Source organism: Pteronotus mesoamericanus, unplaced genomic scaffold (assembly GCF_021234165.1).
Source record: "Pteronotus mesoamericanus isolate MK-2021 breed Mesoamerican mustached bat unplaced genomic scaffold, CSHL_Meso_final contig_182, whole genome shotgun sequence".
NCBI classification, from domain to species: domain Eukaryota; kingdom Metazoa; phylum Chordata; class Mammalia; order Chiroptera; family Mormoopidae; genus Pteronotus; species Pteronotus mesoamericanus.
This window is the reverse complement of record NW_026555078.1, coordinates 28,400,765-28,423,202: the sequence shown is the minus strand read 5'-3', so window position 1 is coordinate 28,423,202 and position 22,438 is coordinate 28,400,765. Positions and strand designations below refer to the sequence as shown.

Genomic DNA, 22,438 nt, shown 5'->3' with positions numbered 1-22,438 from the left:
AGAAGACAGGGCTTGATGTTACATCTGGATTCAGATTTCAGGTTTATGATTTACATAATTGAGATTTACTAGCTGGACAATTTTACATATTTTTTGTCACCTATGAATATTTTCTCATTAGAAACACTGTAATTATCAGTTTTAATGACTGTATAACATTAATAGGTATAGCAACCCCCAAATAATGGACATTTTAAGCTGTTTTAAGATTTTCACTGCTATCATAATGATAAGCCATGCTTTCCCGTTACCTTGCATCCTCTTCAAACTGCTCCATGTCTTTCTTCATTCATGGCCAGGTTTCCTCATTTTTTCACTGTCAAACTGTAACGTAGCAAACTGGGGCTCCGCCACATGGCACCTTAACACATGACCCAACAATTAGTGTTGAAGGAAACAGATTTTATTAACAACCTTCCAACCTCGGGGGGACACTGAGAGCGCTTCTGCTCAGAGCCCTGTTCTCCCACGAGGCCCAGCACTTCCCTTGCTCCCCACCTGGCTCTAAGCCAAAATCATGCTCAGAAGTTCCCCATATGCTTATCTGTTTTTAAGCCAGTTGCACAAACATGTCTACATCCCTCTGGAAGGTGCTCTTGTGGGTTTCAGAGTCACTATCCACTCGTAGCAGCTCCTTCAGGATCTGGGGTACGTTGTTCTCAGCCTCCATGCAGTGGTTCAGAGAAACGTGCTGTATTACACTGGATTATGGTGCAGTCTAAGGAGGCACTTGTCTCAAGACCGTGGCTTCTCCATACATCCTTCAGAGAAGCAGAAGTAGCTCAGCATTCCCAGTCACAGTTCAGCTCCAAGCATCTCCCACGAGTCTATGCCTGTTTAGCCAGGTCCCTGCACAGCTCCATCAGCTCTGCCACCGTCTTCTTCAGCCAGGCTTCCCAGAGGGTCTCCTCTTTCTTACTCCAAACCATGCAGTTTGCTGTTCCTCCAAACCTCATGGCATCTCCTCCCACACCAGACCTCATGGCAGACTGGACCCCTTCTCTTTCAGCCTGCCCTTATTTTATATGCTTGGCCCAGAACTTCCTATGTGACTTCATATCCAGCCTCTCCTATGATGTGCCACTTCTGCCAGTTCCCCACTATTTTATACCTTCTTTCGACTGCCATCTTCAGTCAGGGCAAGAGTTCCCTGTGACACATAGACAACCACCCCTGCCGCCCCTGCTTATGTCACAAGTCACTATATACTTTTACCATTTAAGAAAGGCATAGCTATTACCTTACCATTGTTATGCAAAGTATCTTAAAGGCCATATCATCCACTCCCTCCTTCCCCCAAGTGAAGGGTTGTGGGGGGCTTTCTATTTTAGAGGACTCTCGCTATGCACCCCATTACAAAACCATTTCAGTCTGGATTCCATTTCTACTATTTCCCCAAAGAAAGTTTTAAGGCCACGGTTTACCTTCAAATTGTCAAACCAACTAATCACTTCTATGTTCTCATCTTATTTGCCCTCTACATAGCATTTGACGCATTTGAGCACTGTTTGAATCACACTGGTTTTTTTCTTTTGGAGCCTCCTTGACACCACATTCTCTTCATTTCTTCCTGTCTCCCTGACTACTTCTCAGTCTCCTTTGCTGCTTTTCCTTTTCTAGCAGACTTCTAAATGTTGGAACTTCTCACCACTTGGTTCCAGGCTCCTGCTTCTTAACCTGCATTCACCATAAACAATCTAATCCACTGTAGGTTTACAGTTGTGAGTACATGAAACAGTTTATTCTTGTATTATTATCATTGTGAACTGTAAACCTACTTTTGCCCCACCCTGTATATACCTACCTCAACCTCTCTCCATAGCATTGAGCTCATATAAGTAACTTACTTTCCCACCTGGTGTATTCAGAAGTGACCTTATTGAATTTTCCCAAAAAACCTGCTTTTCTGACTTCTACTTGTTGTGCATAGATAATTGACAACAACAATCTCACCAAGAACAGCTAGCCAAACTGGGCAAAATAACAGTTTTCAATCTACTTAAAGGTATCAGAGGACCAAGAAGATAATGAAGAATTCCATCAACAAGATGCAAAGGAGAATACAACTTAGAGACCTGAGCTCAGCATTTGGGCTGCTTTTCTTCTAGGAGCATTGCAGTTCAGGAGGAGGTGGTTGAGAGCCTGAGAAGCTAAACAACTTTACAGCCTTTCTGCGGAGTTAGAGGGATAAAAATGGGAGTCCAAGACTCTTTTAGAAAGGAGGGAGGGACTTGAGCAACTGACCACACTTTGGATTGGGACCTCAAGGGCAACATCCTAATTTTAAGGGGGAACAAAAGCTAAATGTCATTTGAATCTTCGCAATTCCTAAAACTGGACTAAGGTGACCCTGGAGTCCTAGTGAACCTAGTCACTACCCAGAGCAAGTGTAAATGTTCTCTGGACTGACCTTCCAAGTTATTTTTTACAATTTCTCATATTTAATACTGGATAGTCTACATCACCTGAGGAGGTAAGACAACATGATCAAAACCCAAGAGAAATGATAGACAATATGAACAGACCCATAGGGCATCTAGATAAATGAGTTTTTAAACACAGGCTTGATAATTACTGTGGTACATTCAAAGGTATAAAACACAAAATTCAAAGTTTCTACAGAAAATTAGAAACTATACAGAAGAACTGACAAATCTCAAACTAAAAAAAAAATGCATTGATCAAATTTAAGAACTCAGGGAATATATTTGATAGAAACTGGACACAGCTAAAGTACAAATTAGAGAACTAGAAATTAGGTCAGAAGTAAATATTGGCTTGGCCAAAAAGTTTGGGTTTTTTTTTCCACACAATGGCTCTAGTAGTGCTTAGTCGTATTTAACTTCATGCCAACTGGCAATGGGCAGCTTCATCATGACAACGTACTGCTCATGCATCATTCCTTGTGAGAGTTTTTCGGTGAAACATCAAATCACTCAGGTGACTCAGTCCCCCTACAGCCCAGATTTGGCGCCCTGAAACTTTTGGCTTTTCCCAAAACTAAAATCACCTTTGAAAAGGAAGGGATTTCAGAACTTCAATGAGATTCAGGAAAATACAGTGGGGCAGCTGATGGTAATTGGGAGAACTGTGTGAGGTCCCAAGGTGCCTTCTTTGAAGGGAACTGAGGTGTCCTTGTCCTATGTACAATGTTTTTTGTATCTCCTTCAATTAGTGTCTCTATTTTTCATATTACATAGCTGGACACCTTGTGCACAGACTTGGTACGTGCAGTTTATTGTACATCAATTGTATTTCAGTAAAGGTGTTAAAAATAATAGGATGTTTATTAAATCTGTCTGTCAATAGTTGACTATAACTAAGGTCTCGCGTGACTTTATTCATGCTTCCAGTAGCTGAGCAGACTAACCCTAAAGCCATAGCTTCCTCTGGTGACTTTTCTACCAACTCACCAGCCATCCTCTTGCACAAACCCATCTATGCCTCACTTTCAGCAGTGGTAAAATGGAACACACCATTTCCTTCCTATTTCAAGGGGCCATTGGAGATAATAATTAGGAAGTCAGATGTCAGTGCAAAATAAATACTTCAAGTCAATATGTGAACCCTTGGTTTCACAGTTCTTGACTATCTTCAAGAAAACCAACTTTGACAAAAATCTACCTTTCCATTTTGAGCTGCTGGCAAAATTGCCTGAGAATGACAGAGGGCTTATACAGGTACTATTAATTACATACTTTTTTAAAAAACACCATACAGATGAGTTTCTAAAAGTCATTTAAAATTATACCTTTTCTACCATTAATTGGCATGTGTAATTAAGCAAACTGAATTAATTTTTCCTTCATCCTCTTACCATGCTAATTTCAGTCTCTTGAGTTTTCATTCATGACATTCAGGAGGCGAAGAGTGCCTGGTTGACCTGGCTGGTGTGGCTTAGTTGGAGTGTCAACCGTAACCAAAGGGTTGCAGGTTAAATTCCCAGTCAGGACCTAGGTTTCAGGTTCCAATCTCTGGTCTAGGCACGTAGGATCCATGTACAGTACCTGGCCTGGGCGTGTACAGGAGGCAACCAGTCGACGCTTCTCTCTAGCACTGATGCTTTTCTCCCTCCCTCTCTCTCTCTAAAAAGGCAATGAAAATAATGTCCTCGGCTGAGGATTAAAACAAAAATGCCTAGCCTACAAACTCTCAACAAATCCTAAATATTGGTAAACACAGTGCCAACCACTGTAGGTTCATTGACAAGTAAAATAAAACTGACCTGGACCCTAACCACCTGAACCCTCTCTTCAAATGTACGTTTTCAAGGCTCAGTCCAAGTCACACCTTCTCTACAAAGAACTTCCACAGTGCCCTGGCTAGTGTGACTCTGTTGGGCATCTTCCTACAAGCCTAAAAGTCGTGGGTTCAATTCCCAGTCAGGGCACATGCCTAGGCTGCGGGTTCAATCCCTGGTCTGGGTGTGTACAGAAGGCAGGCAATCAATGTTTCTCTCACATTGGGGTTGCCCTCTCTCTCTCCCTTCCTTCCCCTTTAGAAAAAATGTTTTTAAAGACAACATAAAGATTCCACACTAATCTGCAAATCTCACCCTTTTCTTAATTTGCACTTACAGTCTATACCATGCCACATGATGTTACTCTGCAGCATTGTAAATTGTTCCAACAATCCATCTTTTTGTTTTTACCCCACATGTAGTGTTGGATTTATTAATCAGTTTTCATCACTGGTTGTACAAGAGCCCTCTTATTATATTTTATCCCCATACTACACCCATCTCTCTCCCCATCCTGAGCAACCGTTATAATACATTTAAATGTTTATCTCTTCATTGTGTTCTTACATAATGAGTACTACCTTCTATGAACATAAATTTCGGTGTTAACAGAATTGTGTCACAGTTCTTTCATTTTCTTCATTCCTCACCAAGCTTCTAGGGCACACCCACGTCGCTGTGTGCACGTTTATCCCACTGCTTTTACTTGCTGTACCTCATGGTGCACTTTCACCACATGTCACTTTCCCCCTTTCTCCAGGACAGCCACCAGGGTGGCCTCCAACTTCCTCAACAACTATTGTACAGTTATTTTATGTACATTATCTTGCTTATAGCTAAACTGTGAATTGCTTATAAAGAACCATGGCTTTCTTCTGTTAAGCCCCCTTTGACAGTAGACAGGAAATATTTGTTGATTTTCTATTGTGGCCTAAATATGTTCTCTACTGCAAGGTGCTAAAAATTAAAGTAAAATTAGTGTAAGGAGTTGCCAGTGGAGTGTCCCTGGTGTTTAATCTTGACTTTACCCCTTACCAGCCCCGTGACCGTGGGAAAGTAACACCTACTTGCTTTGGGCATGTTTTTTTCATCTCTAAAATACTACCACCTACATTAGTGTGCTGTTATGAGGAATAAATCAATTAATACAAAATACCTCAATACCACAAATGGCATATAATCAGCGTATAATAAATTATGGCTGCTGTAAGTCCTATATATTGCTTCAAATCAGTCATTTGCACCTGTCAATTCTTCTAAGAGAGTGTAAGCACCTTGGCAGAAGGACTAGGTATTTCTTTATATTGGCTCATTCAGCACTCAGCTTCGTGTAATATTCCATACATTTACATTAAATGGGTTACTGCAATTCTTTGATTAGCACCACTCACCTAGATTTTAAGCATAAATGCTAGACTATGTTAAAATGCTCTTTTTTCCAAGAATGTAGTATGTATTACTCTTTATTGCAAGATTCATGGCAATCTTTTATTTGTCATTTATTACATGTTGAAAGAAAAGTCGCATTTATTAAGAAAAAAAATCGCAAGTTAGTCTTCTGTGTGTAAGAAGATGGCTGTTTTCATGTTTTCCGGTTCTTCCTCCAATGGCTTGAAAATGCAAGTACTCCATCAGTTGTGTTTTGTCTTCTGGATTTTAAAATGAGAAGAATATGTATCCTGTAACAGAGTGACAGTAACATGAATCAGTCCTTCCTTGTATTTACCCCAATTTTTGACAATTCCTTCTGTTTTAAGGAACTATATCATTATGATTCACTGTTGAGAATCCTTATTTACAAAACCTGGGGAAATGCTTAAATTAGAATAAAAATCATAGCTAAAATTCTAGACCCACATAACAAGCTTAGCATCATTATCTCTATCACCAATAAGCATCTGCTCATGTCATTTTGTAAATGCTGAAATCTCTATTATTACTCTTCTGGAGCAGCATATCATACGTACACTGACTTGCCTTAATAATTATGAAGAATCAGAATACTTAAAATTGAAATATTTGACAGATATCTCTAAAATGATTTGTGAACTTTTAGTACATTGCTTTTAAATAAGGCAACTCAATCATCTCTAAGATGTGACATTTCATTTGGGAAGATACACATTTACTACTTCCAAGAATTTGCACTAAGATAATTAAAAATAAAACGCAAAATTGAATGCTGCTATTGTTCTTAATCTCTAAAAAACATAAAGATTCACCAAAACAAAGTTCCAGATGTACTGTTCCCAGCCTAAAGGACAGAAACAAATTTAAGTATTATCCCTAAGTACATTTAGTTTGGGATAAAGCTATATTGGCATTCTCTTAACTTAGATACTTATAAACAAATTACAATAAGGGGACGGATATATAAAATAAAAAATAACAATGTGGAGGAAAGAAGCAGGGAGGAGAAAATTGAATAAAAAAAGTGAAAAGCAATTTTTAAATGTTTCTATGGTTTTGTGTAAAGAACAAGGTATGATGTCTCAGAAATGGTACTGGGGAATGAAATGATGCCCAGTTTATCATTAAAAAAAGTGATAAAGCAGTAAGACCACAGAATAAGCAACATATTAAAGACGGTGGTAGGAGGAAAAAGACTGTCACTGTTAGCAAAGTTTAAATGGAATCAAGTGCTAGATTTACTGAGTAATGTTTAGATTTTACAGTTAGATATTGTGTAAATAAAACAAAATATTGTAATACCTGCTACAGTGGGACTGAAACTCTAGACCCTGGTCCTTCTTTCCCCTCTGAAAAAAATTATTCCTATAAAATGTCTCTCTGCCCTATTATTTAACTCTTTGATCTTCACACTATTAGTTCAATATCCTCTTAGCATCAAAATTAAAGTATTAACAGCTAATCCTTAGTATGCATAACACTCCACAGTGTGTGTTAAGAGTTTTCCGCATACTAACTCATTCAATTCCCATAACACTCCTATGACTACGTGCTGTTGCCATCATTAATCTCCATTTTGTAGACGGAGACATTACTTATCAAAGGTAACCTGCCTGAGGTCATGGGACTGAATAAGGTAAAACTGGAATTTCAACCCATGTAGCTTGGCACCAGGATGCTGTGTCACCTTTCTAGTAAGGTGGCCTTTCCCTCTCAACTCTTATCCATCAGTGAGCACAATACCACTATATTACCTATATTCCAAATTTAAAACTCAGATGTAGTTTTTGATGAAGCTCTACTCTAAAGCCACCCCACACTACCAAGCCCCAACATTATACCAAAACACTCATAAATGATTTAACCCAAAGCAAACTGGTCCACAATACAAGTTGGCAGAAAATGCATAGCCCCCCACCTTCATGATTTTTCAAGCTTGGGATGGGTTAGTGCAGCATTTTGTTTTAAGCATTTTTGCTTTTTTCACTAATTCACTTTTACTGTCCTGCAAACACTTGGAACAAATTAAATGTCTACTAATTCATGGATTACTTAAATAGTGGTAGGTTCTATAATGGTACATATTATATCCCATTTTATAATTCTGTTTATATATCAATCTTGCCTAACTTATTTCTGAAAGAAGGTAGTATCATTGAAAGAAATGCTTCAACAATAAAAACCATCCACAGAAAAACCTTTGTGTAATTGTAGCTATAATTTTTGGCTTAATTCCTTACATTTCCTATGCTTTTTATACATTAAATTCTTTTGATGGTTGCAATTTTCTCAGAATTCATAATATTCCTCACTTTTCTATAAGAATGAGTGTTGAAAGAATGAGTGATCCACAAATTTTCTTAGACACAGACATAGGCACATCTCAGATGCGCAGTGTTTCTGGATCAAGTCAAAGGACCAGCATTACACAGCCAGAGGGCATCAGTTTTAACAGCATGCTAAGTGCTTGAAGAGAGGCAAGCATGGGGCTGAAGTTCACACAATCCTGGGGAGAAATGAGACAGGAGGGCAGATTATCAACCCAAAGAGGTGACACCAGGACTGAGACTTGTAGGGTGAGTAGGAATTTGAGAGAAAAAAGAGCATTTGGCATATACACTGGTCAAACAGTTCAGTGTAGAAGAAAAAATGGCAATCTTTGCTTTGATTTTACCTTATAGTAAACTTCTTTCTCCAAGACTAGTAGTAATTTACAGTAAACCAACAGATATGCATAGGGAATAGAATACCCTTTACATATTTTGTATTGATTTCATGAAATTAGTAGAGGATTAACTAAGAAAAGTTTTTAAGCACTAGAAAATGTCATACTTCCCTACAAGTTTGATATGTATTAAGAAGTGTATAAATTGTTCTTACCAGACCGATCTTAAAGTTGTCAATCATTTTCTTCCCTAATCTGTTCATTAGCCACATGCCCCAGGTTGGCATATACTGCCACAGATACGCCATTGACAAAAAAGGTTGCTCTGCGATCCACACTTCTTTCAAGTCATTGGCCATGCTGATTAACATCAGCCGCACACAACGACTCGTTACCATCTTGTTGGACTGGTCTCGTTCACCACATACAGCCTAAGAAATATTTTAAAAATGAAATGAATACTGAGTGTTTATCCAAAGTATTTCATAAAACTTTTAAGCTAAAAAGGACCCAGAAGTCATCTAGTTGAGTGACTCCTTTAACGTGACCTCATGCTGCCTAGGAGTCCCTCATAGGTACTACTAGGTGCCTATAGTATTTCAAAAAGCCTAAAAGGAATCATATACACTTACCAAATAAGACTGTGCAGGCTAACTAAAATATGAAGGTTCTTTCCTTTTAATTAGAATTGTATCACCTTAATGTACTTCAGAATAATCATACATCACTTTAATAATAAAAATCTTTAAGCAAATTAATACATACATTTCACAAATGAAATTCTATTACACATAAGAGTCGAGCCCTGGCTGGGTGGCTCAGTTGGCTGAGCATTGTCCCATGCACAGAAGGTTGCCAGTTTGATTCCCATCCAGGGCACACACCTAGGCTGCGGGTTTGATCCCCAGGTCGGGGTGCATACAGGAAGCAACCAATCAATGTTTCTCTCTCACATTGATGTCTGTTTTTGTCTCACCCTCTCTCTCTTTCTCCCGCTTCCTCTCTCTAAAATCAAGAAACATATCCTCAAAAAAAACTTTAAAAAAATGAAAAAAAAAAAAACCAACACAGTCCAAGGGGAAGAAATGAAGGAAAAAGGTAAAAGTGGTTTGTTGGTAGTGGATATATCTGGTACTGCTAAGCTAGTCAACTCACTATCATTCTATAAATAAATAAACCGAGGCCCAGAAAGGTAGTAACGCATCTGCACTCACACAGGTGAATAAAATAACCAGGTCTACATTCCCAGTCCATTGACTCCTATAATTGGATGGTCATTCTGTTTTATCTTAGAGCCTCCACAGAACATATGAAAATATAAATTATGTCTGTCAACATTTACGTAGAAACATATATAGATTAATGTTTCAGTAGAAATAGATATTAATAGAGAAAAAGGAAAATTTCATGGTCTTTAGAGGGACTTTGTATTATTGAGTGACACTGGATTCTTCGTGAGATATTTGCTATTCATTGAGAAATCACTATATGTAACCTGAGCCGAGGGAAACACAGGCCTGGGTGAGGCTAACCTACAATTACCACAATGCAACAAGGCTTTTCCTAAGCTCCTTTACCATAATTTCTCTTTAAAATCCCAATTCATTTAATATACTAAAACTCTGCCACGCAGAACCTTTCAGTATTGCTATAATTTGTGAATGGATAGAAACAGGGTTTTTAAAATCCCTTAATAGTGGATTATATATCCAACAATTTCTTTAGCTTTCATTAAAACTGACTGCCAAAACACTATTAGCTAACCTTCACCATTTACCTAATGCCATGAGTTAAGGTTTGCAAATAAGTCATAAGCAGTTCTAACATGAAAACCTTGAGGCATAGTGATACAACACCAATACAAAACTACTAAAACATTCAACTCACACCCCAACTAGAAATTTTTACCTGAGTGACATCACTAGTTAGGGCATTCTTCACAATATTTGACTGCACAGGTCCTGGAAAAATGTTAGAAACTACTATACCTGGGTATGCAAAAAGTTCAGTTCGAAGGCTATTAAAAAAACCCTAATAGACAAAAAAAAAAAAAAAAAGGCAAATAAATACAGACATATATCTCATGTTTAAGCAAATTAATACATACACAGTTCTTCAATTATGAAGGACAATAGGAGCACATTATCAAAATATGTTCTGAAATACCTGAATAACAGGAAATGTAACTGTGCAACCTTTATTAGGCATTTTTAACTGTAAGACTGGAGGTAATCTAGAGTAGCATTCTCAGCTCCTTCCAGGTAAGAATGGTTCCCCTGTTTGGCAGTCATAGATCATGCCATCAGGGATTTTTATGGTAGGCAAGCACTGGATAGGTGGAAAAATACCCCTTGGAGATTCTGATACTCTTTACACCAATCCCCATATCCCATTCCAAAAGGGGTACATGTTCTCCACTGGGAATCACTCAGGTTTGGTTTCTTTTTATCTGTCAAAGTGGTCTAACATGCCAATATTGGGGCAAGAGGGAGAGAGAGGGGATTAGTACATAACAGAAATTCTCATCAAGAAAGAATTCAGGCCTAGCCAGGTGGCTCAGTTTGTTAGAGTGTCATCTCATACACCAACAGGTTGTGGGTTCAATCCCTAGTCAGGGCACATGATATGGGTTCGATCCCTGGTTGGGGCATGGGCAGGAGGCAACCGATTGATGTTTCTCTCTCACAGCAATGTCTCTCCCTCTCCCTCCCCATCTCTACCTTTCTCCTCCCTGTCCTCTCTCTCTAAAATTAGTGAACATATCCTCAGATGAGGAAGAAAGAAAGAGAGAGAGAGAGAGAGGAAGGGAGGGAGGGAGGAAGGGAGAGGGAGGGGAAGGAAGGAAAGAAGGAAGGAGGGAGGGAGGAAGGGAAAGAAGGAGGGAAAGAAAAAAAAGAAAAAAGAAAAGGAGGAAGAAACTTTTTCTATGTATTACTAGTTTAACAATTAATTTCAGCCAACATTCCTCTTTTCTGGACAATAAGATCCTCTAGACTTAAATAGACTTGCCATTTCTAAACCAAATAGGGAGTAAACATCTACTTTCCCTAATCTCTTTTCCTAATTTAGGAAATGGTCCAAGATTACATTGTTATAAACTGAGTTAACTACTGAAAAGCCTAAACAGCTAACCCATGGTACATTTATTTATGATCCAACAACATTAGCTACCAGCCCTTAATTCTGACTCCTAAGAAACACACAGGGCCTATGAAGATTCATGCCATCAGAGGCTAATACAGTGGCTAACTCAGATGAACAGGAAAAAGGCTACCTAGATGAATGAACTCCCATACCCTTAACTATCTGCCACTCTTTAGCAAAGAGGAGAGAGGAAAGACACCACGAGAGCCAACACATCAAACAGTAAAACCTCTTCTTGTTTGAAATCACATCTAGTACAGCATGTGAACTTTTCATTGATAAACAAGTTCACTCTATAGCTTTCTGGGCATCGGAGAAGGAAATGTGCTCTTCAAAGAGCCATTATCTGCCATATTGTGTCAGAGATTCAAATCCAACAATAAAACATTGAGCCTCGAAGGACAGGCCAGACAACTCACATTGTGTTTGAGAGCGTGCTGCATGTCTTATGACATACTTGGTGCCAAACAGATGGGGTAGCCGCCTCCCCTAATCTGCCAGCCTGACTTGCCCAACTGCTCTGCAGGAAGTGACTGATACCCTATTATCAAATATGAGGAAATCGTCAGTGTGGCAGTCCTTTTCCTCACTCTCTGCAACTGTCTGCTTTTCACAACAGAAAGGATGTCTTAAGGAACCAAACCTTCACATTTTCCTGAAACTGATAATCATTCACCTATTCATCTCATTATTCAACAGTGAAACATTCTCTGTAAACTGATCTTCAACAGCATTAATTACAAATTAGAAGTCTCCTTTAATCACTCTTCTCCTCCTGGCCTTATGATTTAATTTGTTCCATGTTATAGTTTAATAACATTTCTTCATACCCACTGTTAACCAACATGAAAAATTCATTCATTTCTAATACTGACAACTCAAAAGTTAAGCAAACCAAATCAAGTTTCTCCCCATACCCTCTGCCTTGACTAGACTGTCTTCTTCCAATGAACCCAGGGTAAAGACAGTCAAAGCGAGTCCAAGCAGAGCAATGAAGCACAGTGCTGATCATCTAGTGGGCAGTTCCTATTTCTGACATGCTTATATATTTAGACCAGGTAAGATAAACCCCATCTACAAGAGGGAAGGAAAAAGAAATCACAGAAATGGAGGGGGAGACTACACCCTGAAGCATGTGAAAAAATCAGGGGTGGACCCCAAATTTGCCACGAAGATGCCATGGTAGCAATGAGGAAAAGGCCAAGGGTGACAAGTGGACATGATTCTTGGGGGCAGGGACCATATCTATCACTTTTATAACCCCAGGATCTGTCGCAGTGCATGGCACAGCACAGGTGCTCAATACATGGTTGTTGAATTACAAATAGGCATGGGAGGTTCAAGCCTTTGTAGGCATTTTCTGGGGATGTCCTCTATCAAAGGTCTCCTTGGGTCTCTCTTTCTGTCGCTCTGCATGACTGCGCAGCTCCAGGGACCTCTTACAGTGACAGCCATCCCCCATGTACATTTAGGCCAGTTCTACCCAAGTTAGTTTGAGCAGCCTTACCCGAAGAGCATGTTTGCTGGCACAATATCCACCAGAAAGGGGCACAGGTATGATACCCGTTAAGCTATTCACAGTAACAATCTTTCCTTGCTTCCTCTCGATCATGTGAGGCAGAACACACATTGTCAAGGACACTGTCCCTAAGTAGTTAAGCTTTATGAGCTCCGTGTAGACATCCAGGCTTGTTTCCACACAGAGAGAACGTTGGGATCTTCCACCGTTGTTGACCAGAATGTCGATCTAGTTAAATAAAATCAGAAAAGGGGCATTTGGGCATGACCTGTAATGGATTGATGGAGTACTTAGGGCTGACTGTTGATACTGTTAGCTTGAAGAATCACAGAATCAGAATGGTGTATTTCCAGAAGTCAGAAATAAAAACATAAAATAAAAAACAAAATTCACCTATGGAATTAATTCCTATTGTAGGTGACCATGGGAAGTAGCAAGTGTCATAAAAATAAAAGGCACGGAGTTTCTAGCTTCTTTTGTTCTACATGGAGGAGTTAGTACTTGTTAAGTTATGAAAAGTAGTAATTACACAAAGCTGAAGACTCAGAAATGAAGAGGCCCACCTCATGGGCCCTGATCTCCCTGCATGCGCCCATTTGCCTACAGCCCTTTTAATGATAGCACTACAGATGGGAATCACTTTTGCAGCTATTTCAAAGCAAAACTTTTCAATTCAAAATGCTACTTACTTTACCAAACTCCTGGAGAACCGTTTTGGTAGCCTCTTCGTGTGAACTTATGTCAGTCAGGTCAAGGGGCAAAATGAGTATATCTTTTCCTTTTAAATTGCCATTCTCTAAATAAAGACACTTAAAAATTAGTGTGGAAGTCATGCAATAGTTCATTCAAGCTCCCTGCCCCTCACATTAAGTTTAACACCCATCCTACAACCAGCCTTGGCAGCAAACTCATTTCTGAGTGGCCCTGCAGAAGAGCTTCTCAGGGATCAACAAGAGGACTGGCAGTAACATGGCAACATTTTATCAGACAAGAAGCTAGGGGGGTACAGGGGGACACGGGAAGGGGAATGGCTCTCTTCAGCTTGTATATAAACAGTCTAATGCTGGAGCAGACTCTAGAAAAAAACAAGACTATACTTACAATGTGGTAAAAAAAAAAAAAGGCAAAAAATTTGGAGCAATTTCTTTCAAGTACAGAAGTACTTCTGTATTACAATAAGTTCACAAAGTTAGTTGCTCTTTTACACATATTGAAAACCAAAGTTTATGCTTAGGATCAGTAAGAAGCTCCAGCTGTCCAGTGGCAGGACACACAGAAGCTTCCTTCTGGAGACTAAGGATTCCAGGAAGCAAACACGGAAAAGTACACAATCCTGGAATTCCCAATCAAGAAACATGTTGGACTGTAATGGCCCTTTCTATTTCTGTTCAAAAAACAAACAAACAAACAAACAAAAAACACCTGAAATAAATTTTCTTGAACTCTAACCTTGGAATATAAGGAATTCCTATAAGAAAACAAGCAAGTAGAGAACACATAAGATGTATAAAGGCTTATGGGCAAAGGGGTAAACTGTGAAACATTAACTGTTTTAAAAGAAAGAGAAAAGTTTGCACCAGTTGTCTGACAGATGAGAGGAAAACCACCAGCTGCATTCCAACTAGGAAATGCTGATCTGCTTCGCCTCTGCCAGTGCAAGAATTGCAAGTCTTCCCATGGAGGAACTACCAAAAGAAACGGTCCAGAGCAGATGCACAAGAGCCTTTGTGGCTTTGGCAACTCATATTCATTTCTGGGTGGTTAGTCCCATCAGCAAAGCGAAAGAGATTTCTAAAGAATGACAGGTAAGTAGATGACAAAAAAAGTGGTCTGCTGGAAAATTCAAAGTTATCCCACTTTAGATACTAAACAATAACTTTATTACTTAAGGCTGTTGTCAATGTAAACATAACTACATTAAAACAAGAACAAGAATAAACTGTTGCCCTCTATATTGACTTGAAAAACATTATTTCAAGTTGCATTTTTTAAACTTAATTCACTTCCTATTCTTTCATCCTTTATAACAAAAATCTTACACTATCCCATATGGCTTCAATATCTGTCATTTTAGCAAAATGAGTCAGGATCCTTTCTAATTAAATTTCTATGGTTACATACCTGTATGTCATACATAAGACCAAACTATTCCTTCTCTAAGGCAAAAATATAAGGCATTTATTTGGTTTCTAAAAGTCCACCAACATTTGAGAGAATTGGCCGTCACTCCCTAACACCAAGAAGCAATGCAATTAAAAAAAAAAAAAAAGGGAAAGGCAGCAGGAAAAGGGAAGAAAACGGCAAAGGCAGCTAATTAAGAGAGAATAAAAAGGAAAAGGATTTGGGTCAAAACACCTGGAGCATTTGGAACCAGAGTGCATTGTCTGAGGAAATCCCACTCTTACCGCTGAAATTCCCCAAACTGTATTTGAGTTTGGATTCTGATTTATTTCTAGGAGGCACTGCTGCTGTTTTCAATTTACTTACCAAGGCATCTTCTTTTCACCCTTTCCAGCTCCTGCACCCTCCTGGCTGACAGCACCAGGGACACTCCTAGCGTCGCCAGCTGGTAAGCCAGCTCCTCGCCAATCCCACTTGATGCTCCAGTCACCCACACCACCATGTCGGTCAGCTCCCATTCTATTGAGAAGAGAGAGCGGATGCAGGGGAAAATAAGCTAGAATTACACCTGTATCCGAAGAGTAGCAAAAAAATTGTTTCAAACAACACCATTAATTATGAAGATACAATGTGAGTCACTGTGATGCAACGTTCCTGTGTGCCTTATTTATTAAAATGTGTTATTTATGAAAAATAGAAAACCATGTATCACTTAACATACACATTTCCAGTTTGCACTTTGGATAGTTAAAAATCAGGAAACTAGTTCACTATTTTAGTCAAATGATTCTAAAATCTGTCAGGTTGACAGTATGGGCTCTAGAAACTGCCAGGGGTCAAATCCCAGCTCCATCACACACAGCAATGAAATACTCTGATGTAAGAACACAGAGCCTCAATTTTCTACAACTAGAAAAAGGCATTAATAATAAAAACCCCACCACAGAATTGTTGGGAGGAATGACTTAAAACGGGCAGAGTTCTCAGAGCAGTGTCTGACACATATTCAGTGCTTAATAAAATGTCAATAAGCATTGCTAAAATTCTTTAACAAATGGACTTTTGGCTGCAAAACCTAAGATACTCACTCACTAACGTGTGTTTCAATTTCTCCAGCCAGGGACAATGGAGTTACTAACTACAATGGCTTAATATTTTTTCATTATTTCCTATGCACTTAAACACATTACCCTATTAAAACCCTCATAAGAACCTTATGAAATAAGGATTACCTCAATTTTATAAAAAAGGAAACTGAGGTTTACAGAAAATAATTTATCCCACTAGACTATGAACTCCCTTAAGGCTGAGACCCTGTCTGCCTTGTTCCTTGCTGTGTCCTCAGTGCCTAGCACACTGTCATACACAGGGGACTCCATAAATAACTGTTGAATAAACATCCAACATCCCTTATATCTCAGCAGAGCTGAGCTATAAGCCCAGGTATGTCGAGCTCCAAAGCCCACACTCTGGCCACTAGCCTATGACACCCACATTTGAATAAGATCAATGTTTTAAAACCTAGCTGTTTTTCAGCCACTCAAGAAAAAGCAACTTGTCCTCTGGAAAGGGGTTTCATGTAAATAATCTGAACTAAGGATGGAAACATCCTCATTACCATGTGTAGGCTATGATGCTTTCCCATTATATGATGTGTTTTCCTGGAAAGGCACAATTGAGCCACCTTCCTGAAGGATTTTCTCAGGAATAGAACAATGTATGAGTAGATTCAAAGAGTCATGTATTTATTCATTGACTATTCATTGTCCCAAAGTTCTGCAAATCTCAGACTCCAGGGTAAAGAGTTTGTCTGTAACTGTTTACTAACTAGCATAGAACTACCAAAGATTTCATTTTTATCCCAAAATGCAAATATTATTTAAATCCAACAATTAAAATCCCCAGTCTCACATTTATCTTAGTACACCTGTCATTCTGGCACATTCCTGCAGAAGAAAACTTCTTTTTTGTGCCAATGTTTACAAATTCCACAGAATCTGGTATACGCAACGGCCTCCCTAAAAATCCTCTGAAAGCAGATTCTTGAAGTTCAGAAACACTTACAGTTCAACCCCAAACCCAGTTTGAGAATTCTCTCCTCAGGTCGACTAGTCTCTACTTAATTCCCTCACAGGATGAGGAAGCTAGTGACCGCTGAGGCACTTGCTCGCTCCTTGTGTTGGACCAGTCTGATCATTCAAGGAGTTCAAGTATTCTCATACCGATGTGCTATACCTTTAACTTCTACCTGCCAGCATCTGATGCCTTGTGGCACCAAAAAGAATAGAATAGATCGAGCCTGTCTTGCACATGACAACTCCTCATTTATTTGAAGACAGGTGTTATGTCCTCCCCAAGTCCTCTCCTCCCTCGCTTCTCTAAGGGTACATAAACACCTCCAACTGCTGCTACCTTCCCTCAGATGACATGGCATCAGGTTTCTTCTTCACTCTTCTGGTCACACCCCTCTGCACAGGCTCTAGTTGGTCAATGTCCCTATTGATGGGAACTGGCCAGAGCAGGACACAGGATTCCCACGGAGTCTGTATAGTTCAGAGCAGGGCGAGGTGACTAAACTGCTTCCCTTGTCCCCCAGAAAAGAGGCTGTGTGAGGGCCTGGACAATGGCTGGATCGGTCACTGCTGTGTCCCCAGTGCCCAGCACAGAGGCTGACCCAGGTTACAGAAGCCATCTGTTGTTGTTTGGAGTTTGCTGCTTCAAGACACGAAATATCTGCCAGGCTTGCCTAATTTTTCTGGCAATCACTTCACCGTTGACTCATATCAAGGTTGCTGTCAACTAAAAACCTGAGTTTTCCTCACATGTGCTGCTGTTGAGACTTTCCCTGCTCTGGACTTGTGCCAGATTTTTTTCCTGGATCAACATGTAATATCTAAAATTAGTTCCCCTTAAATGTCACCATGTGAGATATATGCTTGGAAACGCAGAGAATTTCTCTAGAAGGATCCATAAAAGGTGGAGAATGGAGGCTGCCTCCAGAGAGGTATTCTGAGTAGACGGCGGGGGCTAGGCTGGGGAAGGGTTTTCTTTTTCACCTTATATCCTTTTGTACTTTGAATTTTCTATCATGTGAACGTATGATTTAGTTTTTAAGTGACAAAAATAATAAACCTCCAGGGAAGATAAGGAGGATAATTGTTTTGATCTTGATTGAGTCTGCCCATCTTTCCGATCTGAGCTATTTTGGGACCTGAGTCTGTCCTCATGTTCCTTTCACTTTTCTTCATTATCTCCCCACCCCCAGGCGTCCTGTAAGTTACTTTTTTCCTAATAACCCCCCCACGGAATTTTAATGCCACTGGTACACTGTATGTCTGTTTATGTACTATACATACATTTATGCTTTATATTTAAGGAGTTCCATAAAGTTTACTCTTCAGCAAGAATGGCTACATTTAAAAATTAACAGTTAAAAATGAAATGCTATTAGCATTTATCTTAACTTTGTATCTGTATTTGCTGAATAACTTTTAATGTCATGTGTTTACTTAAACAGTAATGTATTAAACTACATATGCAAGTTAGCAAATCATATAACTACATAATAGCAATGTAATTAAATCTATTCAAAAATCTTCCAAAGTTATTTTTTCCAGCAAAAGTAAAACACTGAAAAAATTAATTTGTTAAAATTCAGGTTTAGTCACTTTTAACTTTTGCTTGGCACGTGACTAGCTGCTAGATACTGCCAACATTTTTTTTTCCTTTTCGGGGTTTGACATAATTAATGGGTTGAATAATTTTCATAGAATTAAATAATAAAACACAAACTATTTTTATGTAATTCTCACAGTCCAAGTTAATACAAAAGCACTGAGGATCAAACACAAACATCCACAAAGCAGCCAGTATGCACATGTATTCCTTCTGCTGAAATGGAGCAAACCATCAAGAGACAGTCTGCCAACCACAGCCATTTATTTGCCATAGTTTTGTAGCAGTGACCTTGCATATGTGTCGTGTATCTTCCATGAACTCAATAATGTCAGTGTTGCATATGTCCCCCCAGAAATGAAAAACTAAGGAAAAAGATTTCATCGGGTAGAGTTCAGCTTTGTAGACACAAAATACTGTACCCTCTCAGAGGTGTCTAACCTGTGGGCCCAGGGGGCCACATGCAGCTCAGGATGGTTATGAATGCGGCCCAGCACACAATCATAAATTTACTTAAAACATTGAGTTTTTTTTGTGATTACGTGTCACCATGTACTTAATGGGGCCTACAATTCTTCTTCCAGTGTGGCCTAGAGATACCAAAAGGCTGGACACCCCCGTGAGTTTCTTTTGGGTCCCCAAGAACCAATTTTCACCCCACAGAAGAAACACCACTTCCCTTCTCTCCTGGCCCCATTTTAAAAGCTTACTAGCTCTGGCTTCCAAGCAAACCTCCTCACACGATGAGTCTTTTCATACAGGAAACTTGGTCCAGTGAATCCTTACTTCCCCCAGCCCTTATGGATCCAAAGCCTATCTTTGGGCAGGTCATTAAATTTCTCCGAATATTAGTTTCTCTATCTGGAAGGTAAAATCAACAAAGCCTACTTTGTACAAGTCCTTGTAAAACATAAAGGTCACATGTTGTAAAGAACCAAAGCACACTGCTTAACACATAGCATGTGTCAGTAAACGACCAGCAAATACTAAGCAGGGCACGGATACACACGGGACAAGCGGAACGCCTCCTTAGTATGCCAATAATGACCTTACTTCAGGCAAAATACTGATGCAGTTCTTCCCAGGTTTAACGAATAAGTAGGTGTAGAAGTCCAGGTTACATGGAGAAAAGAATTTTTTAACTGCTCTAAAACTCAGTAACCAAAGGAGACTAGAGAGCCTTTCAGATTCCTTACTGGCCCTATTCCATGGGGATAATCATTTATACTTTTTAAAAGTTTCACCATGAAAAATAAATGGTTATAGGAAACAGCTTTTCCTACTTTCTGCATCCTGATTAAAGTTTGCCTTGAATGTTTCCAAACTCTATTTTCAGATTCTTCTGTGCCAACGGGGGACGGCCCAAACTTATCTGCACATCCTTCCATCTGATGTAAAACTGTTAATCTTTGAAATGTATGTACTTCTCGTTTACACCTCTACCTATATAAGTAGCCCACACTCTTCCAAGTCAGAGCAGTGTTGCAAGGCTTCTTGGAGTTCTGCTCTCGGGCATGTCCTCAATTCGGCCGAAATAAAAACTTCGTCTTAAATTCACAGAGGTTGTGGTCTTCTTTTGGTTGAGAATCTCAAATTTTACGACTTCAAAACCCCAGGAGAGTGAGAAGTAGTGGATTAACAACTTCAGCAAGTAGGAGCACGGAGCTCCTGTCCTCAAAAGGGGTCTCCCTTGCAAACCAGGGGAACGCGCACGCTACTTCTCAAAAGTACGGTCCTCCGCCAAAGCATCAGAATCCCTGGGAGCTCGGTAAGAATTAGGGTCCTGGGGCAGCCCGCCCATTCCAGTACTCTTATTACTCTGGAGACTAGGCATGTCCAGCCTACCAGAACAGTAGATCTAAGGGCAGAACCGCCTCTTCCTCCCTCACCCGCAGCCCCTGGAAAATGCTCAGCCTTGCGGCGTGGAAGCTCCACGCCACCCAGAGAGACGCGAAGGCAGCGCAGACTCGGCGGCACAGGCCCCAGCCTCCCACTCCGGAGGGATGGCTGGCTGCCGGTCCTCACCTGGACGTCGCCCCTGCCACTCGGCCCACAGTAGGGTCAGGTCGCCATCGGCCCGCAAGAAGCGCAGCAGCTGTACCACGATCAAGAGCAGCGCGAACAGCGCCAGCAGCAAGAGCAGAAAGTCCCAGCTCATCGCGGCCGCGCGCGCCCGGCTCCGCGAGAGGAAGACGGTCTGCACCCTCGCCGCGTAGCAGCCCTCGGATTTGTGTAGGGCCGCCTCCCCGCGCTCCCCGCCCTCCCCGCGCTCCCCGCCCTCCTGTCCGCGAGAGGCGCCGCCGGACTCGGCCCAAGCTCGTACGACCTTCGGGAGTCCCCGCCTCGCGGCTCCGCGGGTGGGCGTGGGATGGGCCCGCACGTCGGGCCAAGTACACTCGGCTCGGAAATTGCTACACAAGTTCCGCCTGCCTGTGCGTCCAATAAAGGGTTGCAGTAGGAACAAAAGGCTTGGATTTGTAGTCTCAAAAAATGATTCTTGCAGTTGTTTTCAGGGTAGTTTTCAAAACTCTGGTTGTGTCAACAGGAAGAGCACAAATATTTCAACCAAAAAACGCGGCCTCCTCCTCTTCGTTATTTTTCTTCAACTACAGGAATCGAACAAACCATTAAATTAATTTTGCACCCCACCCAATCCGCACCGAATTAACCCAATCCTCCTGATGTAAATTGGCCCCATGCCAAGTTAAATTTGAAAGTGCAGCACAAATCACTTTTGCCTTGTTGCTGGGTGAGAAAGTGCAGCTTCGACCATAACTGTCTATGAGCATTAGGGCTAGGAGCTCAGGTGTGGAGGACCTTTGCTAACCCAACTTAACTTAGTAACTGTACCCTGGGTGACCTGATTAAATTATGTCCTTATCTGTACCCACAAAGAATATGGAGAAGGATTTAAACGAGAAAGTGCCTGTGATGGAACAGTGACTCGTACACAGTAATTCATTCTCTTGTAATTATTACCATTACTTATCATTATTATTTATTACAGCTTTTTTTTTATTTATTTGTTTCCATTACTATAATTTATTAAACCTCAACCTGAAAGTCAGGGGCTTTGTTTATAAACATATATTCTACACTCATAGAATTCCCCTCACACATGAAAGCAATAAGAATGTTTAAATCGTGATGAATCAGAAATTGTTATGGTTTTGGAATCCTTGAGGAATCTGTGAGCTAGCTGAACTTTGATCTTGATGAATTGTTTACCCCAGTTACAACTTGGAAAAATAGTGCTCAAGAGTTGCCCTCATTGGATTGTCACCTTTGCAATAAGGGTTTTGTTTTCTTTATGATGAATGACTTTTAAAATAAGATGCTTAAATGTACCACTCTCAGTCTCACTACAGTGAAAAAACTCTGAAGAGTTTCCTCTGAGCCTGTTTCCCCTTCTGTAAAATATAAGAGTTGAGGAAGATTTCTTGTCCCAAGCCAGACCATGCCTTGGGTAAACTGGGTTCTCCATCACAAACTCCAGTCGCTGCGAGGCTGAGAGGCGAACAGAGCTGCAAGTTGCAGCTACAGCAGTGGGAGGCGGGACAGCAGGCCAGGACTGGGACACTCTCACCCAAAGAATACCATTTCTGATCTGTCCAGCCCTAGAGATAAGAAGTCTCTGTGAGAGACAGAATCATGGATAGAGAGA

General features: G+C 40.3%; 1 protein-coding gene across 1 annotated transcript; it reads right to left on the bottom strand.

Moving 5' to 3' along the window:
* Positions 1 to 5,702: 5,702 nt before the first annotated feature.
* On the bottom strand, positions 5,703 to 21,013 carry DHRS7 (dehydrogenase/reductase 7). Its single transcript, XM_054567478.1, has 7 exons — positions 20,800 to 21,013; positions 15,466 to 15,618; positions 13,668 to 13,774; positions 12,967 to 13,206; positions 10,224 to 10,346; positions 8,531 to 8,746; positions 5,703 to 5,919 (listed from the first exon to the last, which is right to left on the bottom strand). Exons 1-7 carry the CDS (start codon positions 20,930 to 20,932, stop codon positions 5,872 to 5,874), a joined length of 1,020 nt encoding a protein of 339 aa, XP_054423453.1. The 5' UTR covers positions 20,933 to 21,013; the 3' UTR covers positions 5,703 to 5,871.
* Between the last annotated feature and the right edge of the window lie 1,425 nt (positions 21,014 to 22,438).